General features: G+C 52.1%; 1 protein-coding gene across 6 annotated transcripts in view; it reads right to left on the bottom strand.

The window, feature by feature from the left end:
- The window catches only part of TBC1D22A (TBC1 domain family member 22A), a 314,445-nt gene that overhangs the window by 208,092 nt on the left and 92,093 nt on the right, over positions 1–14,260 (bottom strand). For all 6 annotated transcript variants that reach the window (XM_082350602.1, XM_082350601.1, XM_082350604.1 and 3 more), the window contains one exon: positions 7,579–7,649. In XM_082350602.1, coding sequence (XP_082206728.1) covers positions 7,579–7,649 — 71 coding nt within the window. The remainder of the gene's footprint in view (positions 1–7,578; positions 7,650–14,260) is intronic.

Below are 14,260 nucleotides of genomic sequence, written 5' to 3'. Positions count from 1 at the left end.
TAAAATTTCTACAAGTGCATCGTTAGCTCCAAGGGATACGGGCTATATTTAAGGCTCTTGATGCCTTTTTTTCCAAGTGACCCTGCCAGGAGGTGTAGCAATTTACATCCCAGCAGCCTTGGCACAAGGTGTCACCTGCCCTCCACCTTCCCCAGCGGCGAGGAGGAGCCCCCATGGAGAACACCTGCCCTCACACGGCTTCAATTATTTACCGTTGGTCGGAAAGGGGCCCATTCCCAGAGCAGCAGGTCCATCTGACAATACGTGAGAGTCAGATAGTGAGCGGCCCTACTACCGAGGAAAGGAGCGGCCGCGGTTCCCACCTGACTCTCTTTTCTGGTCAAGCGAGGCATCTGTGTTCCAAAGAGCAGACCGCTTCACGTAATTACACCAGCAACAAAAACAAACGGGAGCCCCCCCGTGTGGATGGAGTGCCGGGCCCGCCAGAGCCTCCACATGCCAGTTGGCAAGCCACCCACCTGAGCGGCTCAGGACGCGGCCTCTTCAGCCAGCACCACCTGGAACACGCCGGCCCGGGGGGGGCCCCAACACAGAGCCCCCTTCCTGCTGGGCTCCCAGACCTGCCCCCGCGAGGAAAGTCACAGCTTCAGAGAATCCGCCTGGGACCAGGGGCATCGACCACGCCCAGGCTGGCCTCACTGCCACGTCAAGTCTCTGTCACCTCCTGGAGAGTAACGGTTACCAGGGTTTACTTCTTTTTCTTTGTCCTAAAACTGCCACAGTCACGGGTGAGGAAACGGAGGGACAGTTCCCCACCAGGCTACACACAGACCTGCCTCTAACCCTCGCCGGCGCACACAGGCCGATGCCGACCCTGTCCCCAGGTGAGGAAACGGGCCCCAGAGGCACGCAGACCTGGCGAGGGACTGAAGGCAAAGCCGGCCCACCTGAGGCCCTACCTCCTCGGGGCCATCTGGCTTCGTTCACAGAAACGGGGACCGAGTCCCCCGGCACCACGTTGCCACGCTCGCGCGTTCCCTGACAGCACCGGGATGCAGGGATGCTGCGGCGGCCGGCTGCCGGTGGACCAGGCCCTGCCTCTCTCCCCAGCCGACAGGCCATCCCCGCACGGCTGCCGGTGGACCAGGCCCTGCCTCTCTCCCCAGCCGACAGGCCATCCCCGCACGGTTGCCGGTGGACCAGGCCCTGCCTCTCTACCCACCCGACAGGCCATCCCCGCACGGCTGCCGGTGGACCAGGCCCTGCCTCTCTCCCCACCCAACAGGCCATCCCCGCACGGCTGCCGGCGTTGCTGTGGAAACGAAGGACCAGACCACCCAGCAGCACGCCCCAGAGACCCTGCCCCCTTCTCATCCTGCTCCCGCCCGGCCTCCCGCCCACCCGGCCCGGCCCGGCCCTTCCCAGCTCTCAGCCGGGGGACACTCTCCCCTCCCTCGCCCTGCACGTACGCTGGCTCGTGGCCCCTCCGAGTTCGCTGCTCCCTCTGCCTGGGGCCCTTCTCCTCTGCATCGGGGTCGGCAAACTACCACCCACAGGCCACATCCAGCCCGCAGGATGCTCCTGTCGGCAAAACGTTATGGGAACTCGGCTGTGCACCTTCGTTTACAAGGGAATCTTTCAGCTCCGAGGACAGGCTGCGGCGCGGACGGCAGGAGCCACGGCGTCTGAACAGGACCTGCCGGGCCTGATGGAGCCGCCCGCCCTCCTCCTCCTCCTCCGCAGGGCCAGCTCCCACGCCCTCGGTCTGGGCTCCAGGCTCGGGCGCCGCTTGGCCCTCCCACAGGAGCGGCCCCTCCTCTTGGCGTCAGGGCCGAGGACGCCTCTAGTTACTGCCGCTCTCCCTCCGCACCGTCCAAGCACGGCTCCAGGCAGCGGGGGCTGCCCGGTCTGTGCCGCGTCCCGAAGGCCCGCGCGCTGCTGGAGTTGGTGCATCCCTCTCCAAGGAACCCGTGAACCTGGACGCGCTGCCCAGACCCTGCGTGGCCACGTCCCTCCCCTCCCCCAAGTGCCTGCTCCCAGGTCGCCACCCCGGCCGCCGGCCTCACCCTCAGGAGCCCCCCTACTTTGCTCCCGTTTTGTTCTGTAGCACTCAGCTCCTTGGAAGATACTGTGACGTTTACTTGTTGCGTTTACTGCTTGTGTCATCCCACTAGAACGCCAGCTCCATCGGGGCGGGAACCGTCACCGCTTTTGTTCACACACAGCCCCCAAGGGCTCAGGATACTGTCTGGACACAACAGATGCTCCAGAGATACTTGGTGGATGAACAAATGATGTCAACAGATGTGCAAGGACACCGTCACACCACAAGAAGCGCCCCTGCCCTGGGGGCTGGGGAGGACGTGTCTGAGCTAATTGATGAGAAGTAGGGCTGCGCTGGCCCAGTACTGCTCTGGGTTGGGTTTGGTGATGGAGGAGAGGATGGAGGTGGAGAGAGACAGACACAGACGCCCTGAGAAAGGTGACAGAGCCGCACGGAGCACACAGGGCCGCATGTCCTGGCTGGTCCTGGGCAAGCCCGGAACAGCCTGGCACAGGACGGGCATGGACATGTGTGCCAGGCCAGGGCAGTGGGGCCACCCCGGTGTCAGCCGGGGTCAGAGTGGACAGCCTTATGCAGATCACCTGCGGTGCCACCAAAGGATTCTTAGTGAATGTGAACGAGTACCCAGAAATTCTCGCCACCCCCAAACGTTAACTAACGTACCGAAACAGGACTCCTAAAAGGCAAGGGTATCAAAACGGGGACACGGGCAATAAAAAACCCCACACATACTCCTGACGCTCCCGTTCCTAAAGGAAAACACACATATGCAAGTTGAGGCCCCTAGATAATTAAGCAAGACTGGAAATTATGCAAATGAAATATATTCAAGTATGCACTGAATTTTAAATGACAGAACTACAGAAAACTTAATTGCTGTATTAGCATGCTATAAAAACACTAATCATAAATGTAAAACAATGCATGCATATACTTATATCAAAATTGTCCCGGTGACACAAACATCAAACCGCTCCCTCCCACTGGGTTCACGTGCAAACTCACCTCAATATATTGAAAGAAGGAAAGACGATACCAGAGTTTCACTGATCATTTCTAACCATTCTACTGACTAGCATAAATGTCAAGTGTTTACTTTGTTTTTCTTCAATGTTTCTGAAATAGTTATTTTTAAGAGTCAAAAATATGATTTGCGGGGCTTCCCTGGTGGCGCAGTGGTTGAGAATCTGCCTGCCAATGCAGGGGACACGGGTTCGAGCCCTGGTCTGGGAAGATCCCACATGCCACGGAGCAACTAAGCCCGTGAGCCACAACTACTGAGCCTGCGCGTCTGGGGCCTGTGTTCCGCAACGGGAGAGGCCGCGACAGTGAGAGGCCCGCGCACCGCAATGAGGAGTGGCCCCCGCTCGCCGCAACTGGAGAAAGCCCTCGCACAGAAACGAAGACCCAACACAGCCAAAAATAAATAAATAAATAAATAAATTTATAAAAAAAAAAAAAAAATATGATTTGCTACAGCACTAATTTTTTTAAATTTTTTTAATTTTTATTTTATATTGGAGTATAGTTGATTAACAATGTTGTGTTACTTTCAGGTGCACAGCAAAGTGATTCAGTTATACATATACATGTATCCATTCTTTTTCAAGTGCTTTTCCCATTTAGGTTATTACAGAATATTGAGCACAGTTCCCTGTGCTATACAGTAGGTCCTGGTTGGTTATCTGTTTTAAATAAATCAGTGTCTACAGGATTAATTTTTAAAAGTTACTGCACGGCTTGCATGGAATTTCAATGTCAACCAGCGTCAGTGGTGGTTTAATGGAAAGTTCTAGAGCATGTGTTAGCTCTCCATAAGCGACCAGAGCCAAGTTTCCCATCTTTCTTCATTAAAGCAGCATTTCCTACTCATCAGTTAAGAACAGTGCTCGTCCACGAGCCACCAGGATCGTGTTAACGACAAATCTTGAAAGTGTCGGGAACGTCATTCGTTAGCCAGGTCCTGAACTAGACTCATATTCAAGTTCAGCTGTGGTTGGTGGTCTTTCTAAACTGGACAGAGCGTAAATTCTTCCCGATCCTGGGTTCAACTCTTGATCCTGGACACCGAGGGGGCTGGGACACCCACCTCCGCCCCGGCAGCTGAGCCCCGGACCGCACGATCCGGCTGAGTCAGGCCCAGCCGCTCCCCCGCCCAGCACCTCCGCCCAGGTGCGCTGCCCTCAGCGCCCTGTCTGCCAGCGGGCTCGGGGGTGCCCCGCCCTGTCCCACGTGGGGCCGGAGTGTCCTGCAGCAGCGGTCACCAACCCCGGGCCCGCCTGAGAACCCCTGGGGAACCCAGATAGCAGTACTTCCCAAGCTGCCCAGGTGACACGAATGTGGACCCAGAATGGAAAGCCACACAGGTCAAGAGGTGACCTGAAACCACCACGTCCCTGCTGCCGAGCCTGGGGTGGGCGCTCAGCGGACCCCGTGTCACAGCGAGCCGGAGTCGGTACCAACCCTGACACCTCAGTCCACCCAAGGCTCGGATCTGTTTCATGGGCCCAAACATCAGGATCTGCGAGAGCTTCCCAGGAGAGAGGAGTGTCAGGCTGGGTGAGACCCTCGGAGACAGAGAACGACTGAGAGGCAGCCCTGACTTCGGAGACCCCCTCCTCCACACGCCCCCCACCCCCACGGCCCAGGAGCCCGCAGGGTTCTCTCCCCACCATCCCCGTGACGCCCTTGGGCCTGGCACTCGCACAGCACCCAGCCGAGGGCAGACCCACGAGAAACACCTGCTGGGCCCGGGCTGCGTGAGGGGCAGGGTTCACGGTGCGCCTGAGCTTCCTGCCACAGGACACGCGCTGAGGCTGCCCGCGCCGGGAGCACCCGTGGGACAAGAAGCCTCAGAAACAAGCCCCCAGGTCCGGTTTACAGGACAGGAGGTGACGGCGCCCACGGTCTGACCTCCTTCCACCTGTCCACACCCGGGTCTGACCAACACCCCTCAACCCGCCGGGTTCCCTGCCCCTGGGTGCCCAGAGCCCCCTCCCTGCCCCCGTGGCTGCACCACGTGCAGCCCAGGAGCCCTGCAGGCTGGGGTGTCACCCCTGCTCGCCCGCACGGGCCTGGACGGTCAGTGAGCACAGTTCCAAAGCGCCCACCCTGGCTTTCTCCTCAACTGCCCGAGCCCCACCCACACCTGCAGCCCTGGACCCCCTCTTCCCCCTCCCGTTCTCCCTGGCCCAGCTCTAACCCCCTTCCAAGGGGCACAGACCACCGCTTCCAGAGGAATCTCTCACACGTGCACGGTCTGGCACACAGCAAGCACTCGATAAATGCTTGCAAAACAAGTGAAAAAGCAAAGGAAGAGAGCCGGAGATAGCAGCGCACTGGGGACGCGGGCTCCTGGGAAGATGGGCTCCTTTCCGTGCAGTGAGATCCAGCTCTGTCCTGGGGGCAGCAGAGGAAGGCAGGGACCCCACCCTGTTCCGCAGGCCCCGTGAGGGACAGGACGTGGTCGTCTTCCCTTCCCTGCTACCTCCTGGCATCACACACAGTGCCTGAGACACGGAAAACGCTCGATAAATACTGATCAAATGAACGGATAAGCCAACCAACGGCCCCTGCAAGAGGCTCCTGGCTTCACCAGAGACGCAGCCGCCCAGCCCCCCACTTCAAGCCTTCAGGGTGTGGCCCCAGAGAGCCGGCCTCCCCCGGTTCCAGCTCCGCGTGCCTCCCCATCCCCTCCCTCGTCCAAGGGGTCAGCCTGCTGCTTCCTGGGGAGCCGGCTCGCCTCGGCCTTGACTCCTGCTGGTCCTGCCTCTGCTGCGTGCCCCAGGCCACGTGACCTCCTCATCTCCCTCTCCGGAGGAGCCCTGACACCTGCTTCGAGATGCCACAGAAGCATCCCACCTTCCCCAAGAAGCCCTGCCTGGCACTGCGTGAGTCTGCACTGCCCTGGAACGGCCCCCTCTTTCTTGGTGCCCCCCCTTTGGAAGGACAGGCTCTGCTCATTGACCCCAACGCTCTTTTTTTTTTTTTAACTCAGCCATCAACGCAAGCCTAAGAGAGCCAGAACCGTCCCACTCATCTCTGTCCTTTCTCCCCCACCTCTCACCCACCGCCACCACCTGCAGACCCTGGGAGTGAAGGCCTCCCCCCCACCACCACCTGCAGACCCTGGGAGTGAAGGCCTCCCCCCCAGTACGTGTGCCCTCGGCACTTACACTGCTGCCCTCCTCTCGCCCACAGTGCCCGCCTGCATCCCATACAGCCCACAGTCTGTGGTCCCCCGAGCAAACCCTGCTGCACCCCTGACCAAACCCAAGCACCCCAACCCACTGTGGTGGGCTAGTGTCTAATTCCCCTCTGCCTCCAGGCAAAGGGCCCCTGTAATCAGTGGTGGGTAAGTGAATAAATGTGCCTGAGCAGGCTGGACTTTCTGTCACCCGCATCCCCAGCGCTCCTGGTTACAGACTCTGCCCACCTCCCCCCATCCCTTCAGATCAGCCAAGTGGAGCCCGTGTTATCTCCTCTTCTACCCCTCTGTCCACTGAGTCCCAGCTGGCCCTTCTTCCAGGTCAATCACCGGGCAGCACGTGAGGGGACCTAAACCATGACCCGCAGAGGCTGAGAAGGAAAGGAAAGAGGACGGGACAGCGTAATTCACGGAGGACTCTCCACCAGGTGCAGCACACCCTTAACAAAGACAAAACCGCAACAGAGGCTCTTAAAGGTATTTTCATCCAAACTTCCTGTAACCTATCTTAGAGGACATTTGGAAAACGGGATACAAACGCTTAAAATAAAAAACACCAAACAACAAAAACATAAGCAATTGCAGTAGGTCTAATTTTAATGTCAGGAGAATATTTAATCAATAAATATTCACCGTTCAGAGCTGCATGTGCAATTAGGATTACGAGGTACTAAGCTGCAAATTTATCAAGACTTGTTAGCAGGAAAGAGTCTTTTAAATACTGAAAGACCCAATTTAGAGTAAACTCTTAGGGGTCCTTATTAACTTAGCTCCAAAAATAATAAAAAAAGGAAAGCGGGAAGAAAGCTGTCAATAAACTATCCTGAAGCTTTCAGCAGGGCCAAGCTCACTTCCGACATTGACTCAGGTGAAGTAGCAGCACCCGAACTTCTCCAGAAGCCTCCACGACGGGCAGCTCAGCGCTAGGGGTGAGCAAGCCACAACTCCAGCCTCCGTCACACAAACACAAACTGTTTCTAACGTCGTGGTTACTAACATTTAAAAAAAAAAATCCTCAGTCAAACATATTTCCCTGTTTGGATCCTCAGAGTTGAAATAATTTTCTATGCTGGAACTTTTCTATACCACAGGTTTGGAAATACCACAAAGATTTAAAAACTAATAAAATCCGAGAAGAAGAATACAGCTGTCATAAATTATGACTTATCCTCATTTTCTGCCAGCCTTGTCAAACCAAGCTTGAAATTAAGCGAAGGATGGGAAACGCCATCGCAGCCCCGGCGAAGGCCCAGGTCACCGCGGCACAGCCAGGGCACGTGACAGGGCCGGGAGCCTGGCCTCGCAGGAGGAAGACACACGGGCAGGTAGGCCCGGGGGGACTTACCGAGAGCAGCTTCCACGTGATGGCACGGACGGGCTTCGGGATCCCGGACCAGCTCAACTTCCGCAATTCTTCTGTTGACAAGAAAGAGACAGGGAAGAACAGGGTTACAAACAGCAAGCAAACCTTCCACTGTGTGGTGACACCCTCCACCAGTTACCAGGGGGCAAAGAGCCCCGTAAATGAAACCAGACTGAACCTAAATGATAAAAATTCCAGACTGATTGTTCTCAACAGATGAGAGAAGTTTCCACTCTATTCAAGCAAAGCTAAACGTGACCTGTTTGCATTGAAATCTTAGCACGTGTTTGCTAAACGCACCCCAGTATCCCTGCAGCCACCGAGACAGGTGAGGTCCAGAGGACTCGGCTTCCTTCCACCCCTCCTTCCTTCCCACCCTCTTCCTTCCTTCTCTCTCTCTCTCTCACTCCCTCCCCCTCCCAACTTCACATCTTTCTTTCATCCCATGTCACTCTCACCACTTACTGTTTAAGAAGACCTACGTGAGGTGTTTTTCCCAGGACTGGTTTTGAAAGACATTCCTTCATGGAGATACGTTTGTGTCTACACAGCACTGATAAGGATGTAGCCATATTACACACACCAAGGACAATCAAGTTTAAAGAGTACAAGTCACTGCTGCCCTAACGAACACCTACGGAGGGCGCGGGGGGGGGGGGGGGGGTGGTCACAGAGGGGCGGGGCTGGCAGGGGCAGAGGAGCCTGGACGAAGGGCAGGATGGGGCACAGCCTGGCCAGGGGTGGTGGGGCAAGAATAAGGGCCCCTGAATTCTGTCTGACCTTCTGGGTCTCCTCCAGTGTCTCCATCACATGCTCTGAATGGCTAGAGAACACATTTCAATTTGTAGATAGATAACAGTCAATGCCACAGAAACTGAAGTAATTATTTCTTTCCTTTAAGTTAGGAATCCACCATTAGGTCCTCCACCTAACACCTCAGAGCTAATGATTAATACTAGGAATAAAAGAAATGATTAAAGAGAAGACTTTGGTAATATAATCAACAAAATACAAAGTCCTGGCATCTAATCTTTTTCCAATTACTAAAGTCTAAGTAAAATAAGTACAGAATAATTGGGCAACAGTACCAGCGATAACGTGCATTTTACGGCAATCTCAGAAAATATCAAATCTTCCCCAGTTCCCTAAGGATATTATGAAAAGCAGGAACCTAATATCCGAATACCAATAATGCAATGTTTACCAATCATGTTCCCAGGGCCTCTCTGACTGCATGAGCCTGGCTTTCTGATGATCGTTTATGAAGAAAGCCGAGAGAAATCTCAGTCATTAACGTTCTCTCTCTTCATGAAAGAAACTCATAAAAATGGTACCTTAAATAGACAGTATGAGACACAGTTCTGACTTTGTGTGAGCTCTGGTGTTTAAAAGGAGCTTTCATATATATTATTTGATCCTCCAAACAGCCTGAGTTCATTAGGGCTGCAATCCTACAAGATGAATGAGGAACAGTCTCAGAGAGGTTAGGTGACTTGGCCATGGCGGCACAGGAACCAAGTGACCTTCACGTCCCAGAGTCCTTCCCCACCATTAACTTCCATTACTAAGAAGGCTTCTTGGAACACAGACAAGATCGAAATCTTAGATCAAAACACAACTGGATATCCAAAGAATAGCAGACACCAGTAGGATTTACTCCAGGAATGAAAGGATGGTTCCACATCAGGAAATCTTATAACTTTATTATGGTGTTGGAATGAGTGGATGGGAGAAGTAACAGGACTGCTCTGACAGATGTCAGGGGTGGACTTTCACCCCGGGCCCATTCGCCCCTTCCACCTTTCCAGGAGAATCCTGGTTATGCAAAGTGACCACCCCCAGCAGCCCAGGGGAGGCTGAACCCACCCGCCTCACTCTAAACTTAGACCGGGTTGGTTGGTATGGAGCTAAGCCACGCCCTCACCGGTGACTGATTCGGCAATGGGCCTGGGACCCTATTTGAACCACTGAGAAGAGAGAGCAAATTAGCTGGGGGCTTCTGAGAAAGCTCCTCCTGGCTCCTGGGAAATGTGTCGGAGGTAACCCTCTCTTGCTTCCTCTGAATGTTGCTCGGGTCAGGTGTCAGGCTGGGGACTTCGACAGCCACCTAGAATCCAACCAGCCTGAGGACGAAGCCAGCAGAGAGGCCGGCAGCACCAGCAGACAGGCAGGAACCAGGGTTCTGAGTTCAGCAAGACGGGCAGATGCAAGGGACAAAAATCAACAGCTTGCCACTACTGAGAAAAAACTAAATAGAAAACTTGGCAGGCATAACCTTAACAAGAAATGCACAACACCACATGAAGAAAACTATAGGGTTTTACTTAAAGACATAAAGAAACAGAGGAAAACACCGAGCTCACTGACTGACATTAACAAGTATTTAAGGAACACATCCACGGGGACAGGCACAAGGCCAGCGGTAGGGGAATTACTCAAGTGACCACCACACAGCTCCCAGGCGCAGGGAACTCACCTCCCACTCCAAGGTCATGGCAAATGTAAAATCACGACTGGATTAAGTGCTTAAAAGATGAGGTGAACAGCACAATGAAGTCCTCAGTGGGAAGGGGTACCCAGTTAGGGAGGTCTCCTTGAGGACATGAGAACCGAAATAAGACCTAGAGATGCGGAGAGATCAACTGAGAGAAGAGGGGGCCGGAAGGGGAATATTCTGGGCCCAGGGAACAGCTTACGCAAAGCCTTGACCACAGTGTGGAAAAAGGATCAGAGGGGCCAGTGGCCCCAAAGAGCCCACTTAAGGGGCTACTTAGGAAGCCCAAGGCAGAGGTGATGGTGGCTAGGATGGTGACAGTGAGAGAAGGGCAATGACCAAAGAGAAATTTAGGAGATAAAAACAAGAAGACACAGAAGACTGGATCTAAGACTCAAAATTACAATGCTGTCAACTGTCCACCTTTAAGTTCGACGCAAAGCCAATCAAAATTCCAACAGGATAGACTGCATGTAAGTTTCAGGACAGACTGAAACTTAATTAGCCGACCTGAGGTTCATCTGGAAGAGCAAATGCATAAGAGCAGCCAATAAAATTTCCAAAAAGAATAACGTAAAAGAATTTGCATTAACGGATAAGAAAATGTATACTAGGACTACAATAGTTAAGACATTAAGATTCTAAGAGCAAAACTAAAATGAAGAGAGAGATAAGTGTAACAGAATAAGTGGTTCACATCAAACCTGTATTTAGCTGTGATAAAAAGAGCATTCCAAATCAAGGGGCCCACCAACTAATGACGTCCCAACAATACAGTATCTATTTCCAGAGAAGTAAGTTAGAACATATATCTTACCATACAAAAACATGTTTCCAGATGATTAAAGATCCAAAGATCTAAATGCAACGTATGTGTATAAAGGAATGATTTTTAAAATACAAGAAAATATAAGAGAATATCTTGCTATCTTTGGGATGGGAAAAAGGTCTTCCTAAGCAAGACACAAATCTCAGAAACTATAAATAAAAAGCTTAACAAATTAACTATATAAAAGTTTAAAATGACTGTACAGTGAAAGAAACTACGTTAAAAAAAATGACAGATCTGAAAAATACACAAGCAACATAAAATATTAAAAGGTTAACATCACTAATATGTAAAGAACACATAAAAAAGTAAGAGTGATCAATCTACAGAAAAATGGAAAATTCACAGGAGACAGAAATGGCTAATAAATGTACAAAACTAGGCACGTAACCTTAATGGTGATCAAAGAACTACATTATTAAAACAAGACACTTGTCAAAAGTTAGAATCTTAGGGCTTCCCTGGTGGCGCGGTGGTTGAGAATCTGCCTGCCAATGCAGGGGACACGGGTTCGAGCCCTGGTCTGGGAAGATCCCACATGCCGCGGAGCAACTGGGCCCGTGAGCCACAATTACTGAGCCTGCGCGTCTGGAGCCTGTGCTCCGCAACAAGAGAGGCCGCGATAGTGAGAGGCCCGCGCACCGCGATTAAGAGTGGCCCCCGCTTGCCACAACTGGAGAAAGCCCTTGCACAGAAACGAAGACCCAACACAGCCATAAAAAAAAAAAAAAAGTTAGAATCTTAAATAATGCCCAATATTGATGAGATTCTGGGTAAACAGCCACTCTCTTATAGTTTGGTAAGAGTGTATATTGATATAATTTTTGTGTTGGTCAATTTTTAAAGGTATATAATGCTTGAGCAGCAACTTCACTTGAAGAAACCTATTCAACAAGGATGTCTGCAAAGGTACGCAAGGATTATACACAAGGGTGTTCATCTGAGTACAATCATAACAGAAAATTAGAAACAAAGTGTCTATTAATAGGGAGATGATTAAAAACCCTGTTACATCCCCACTGGATGACAATGTTGCCATGGAAAAGAATGGGTATCTTTTTGTGGGTGGATATAGAAGAAACTTCTCTAAATTATGAAGAGAACAGAGAAGAGAATGTAGCCACACTGAGTATTTCTGCCAGCACACACAAGAATCGAGACGCACAGCCAGACTTGGGGAGGGGTTCAGGGAGCAGGCTCGAGGATGCTGGAGACCTACCTTTCATTGTCTACCCTGCTGTGTCTCTACAAAGTTCCTGTGGCATCTCCACCTTTACCTCCAACTTTTCAAAATCCACCCAGCCTTCCAGGCCCAGCTCAGCCTCTTCCAGATCTAGGACACCTTCCTGACGACTCCAGCCCTCACTCACTTCCCTCTTCTGTGAGTGCCGCCTGGAGCCCAGAGCCCGGAGCCTGGAGCCCCGCCCACCTTCAGGGCCACGCCATGAGCATCAGTCTCACCTCCTAGAAGGGGCTTATGAGTTCCTGGAGGTCAGACCCCATGATTCTCCTGCTTGTCTGTCCTGATGCAGTGCCTTGTGATTGCTTGGCAGTAAGTACTGGAGAGATGCAAGGCCAATTCCTCCCTCCAGCCCTTTAGAGGTGTTTCTTTTTGGGGGGGGGGGGAGGTGTCACATTTTTAATCGAAGTGTAATTTATACACAATAAAAGAATGAATAGAGCTCCCCAACAAGACTGAAACACTCCTCTCACCCTCTTCTAGTGCCTCCTTGCCCCCCAACTCCGAGCTAACCCCTTTCTGATATCTATCACCATAGATCAGCTCTGCCTGTCCTTAAAATTCACGTAAATACTACACACGGGATGCCCTCATTTGTGTCCTACCTCTTTGCTCATAATGTGTCTGTCAGAGTCATGCGTGTAGCAGTAGTTCCTTCTTTACAAGCAGGGACAGTATTCTTTGCTAAGAACATATCACCATTTGTTTAGGTATCTACCTGCTCCCAGATGCCTGGGTTATTTACAGGCTTTCCTCCATAAAAAAGCTGCTATGCACATTCCTGTGGATACCTGCTTTATGGGTGTATGTTTCCAATTTTATGAGGCAAATATGAAGCAGCGGAACTGCTGGGTCACAGGACAGATACATCTTTAACTTTATTTAAAAAAAACTGCCATGTGGTTCTCCGAAGTGGTTGTACCATTTTACACGTTCCACCATTAATGTATGAAAGTTTTCACTGCTCCACGTCCTGGTCAAAATTTAGTGTTACGTCGGTCTTTAATTTTCATCATTCTACTAAATGTTAAATGGTATCTCATTACAGTTTTAATTAGCCATTCTGTGATGAGTAATGATGTTGCACGTTGAACAGATTTTCACGTGCTTTCTGGCCATTTTTATACCTTTTATGAAGTTTATATTGAAATCTTTTACCCATCTTTTTATTGGGTTGTTCATAATAATTTTATTATTGATTCGTGGGTCTGTTTCTAATGATTGATTTTTCTTCTGATTCTAGGTCATATTTTCCTATTTCCTAGCATGCCTGGGTTTTTGGTTTTTTTTTTTTTTTGAATGCCAGATGTGCCAGTTATCAATTTATTGCCTCTCTGATCATGGAACTGGGTCCTGTAAATGTTTCTCCTTGGCCAGCTGGCATGACGCTCTCCTTTTCAGCAGAGGGTGAAGGAAGGACCGTCGAGGAGAAAGGGCTGCTCTGGTCCAGGTTCTCCAGGCTCCTGCAGAGGGGTGGTCCCCAGTGCCCTTTAGCTCCCGCCTCCCCCTGAGCAGGCTTTCTCCTGCACTTAGGCCCTGCAGAGCGTGTTTTCTCCAGCACGCGGGCCCTGAGCACACAGGGTTTCTCCCACGTTCAGCTACTGGCCAGAGCGACTTCCCAGTCCCGGTGCCGGCAGCAACACCCCACAGCCGACGCCTGCGTGAGCTCTGGTGGTCGTCTGACTGGCTGCTTTCTGGGGATTCTTTCCCTGCCTCATGCCATCTCACCCCGCCCGTGAACAGATCAGCACTCCGCCAAGGACTTGAGGGGACGCTCTGCCGACACCCGGGCTCCACCTCTGGCTGTTCCCTCCTGTCCAGCACTCTGCTCCCACGCTCTGTCTCGGCCTCTGGGAGCCCCCTTTCCTGAGTCCTCGACTCGGCAGGACCGCCAGGTTCGGCTGTGCTGCAGCCTGCAAACTGCCTCCAACTGTGAACAGGAGCAAACGTAAAGCTCACCTTGCTGTTCCCCTGCGTTCAGGATCACGGTCCGGCATCACCTGTTCCACAAGGTCCCAAGGCAGCTATTTCAAGTACTGGGGGCAGTTTTCCAGTTGTTACAACAGGGGAGCAATGCCTTTGACAGTTAATCCTCCACGGG

Source organism: Balaenoptera borealis (assembly GCF_965194805.1).
Source record: "Balaenoptera borealis genome assembly, chromosome: 13".
NCBI classification, from domain to species: Eukaryota; Metazoa; Chordata; class Mammalia; order Artiodactyla; family Balaenopteridae; genus Balaenoptera; species Balaenoptera borealis.
This window is presented reverse-complemented; position numbering and strand designations above follow the sequence as displayed.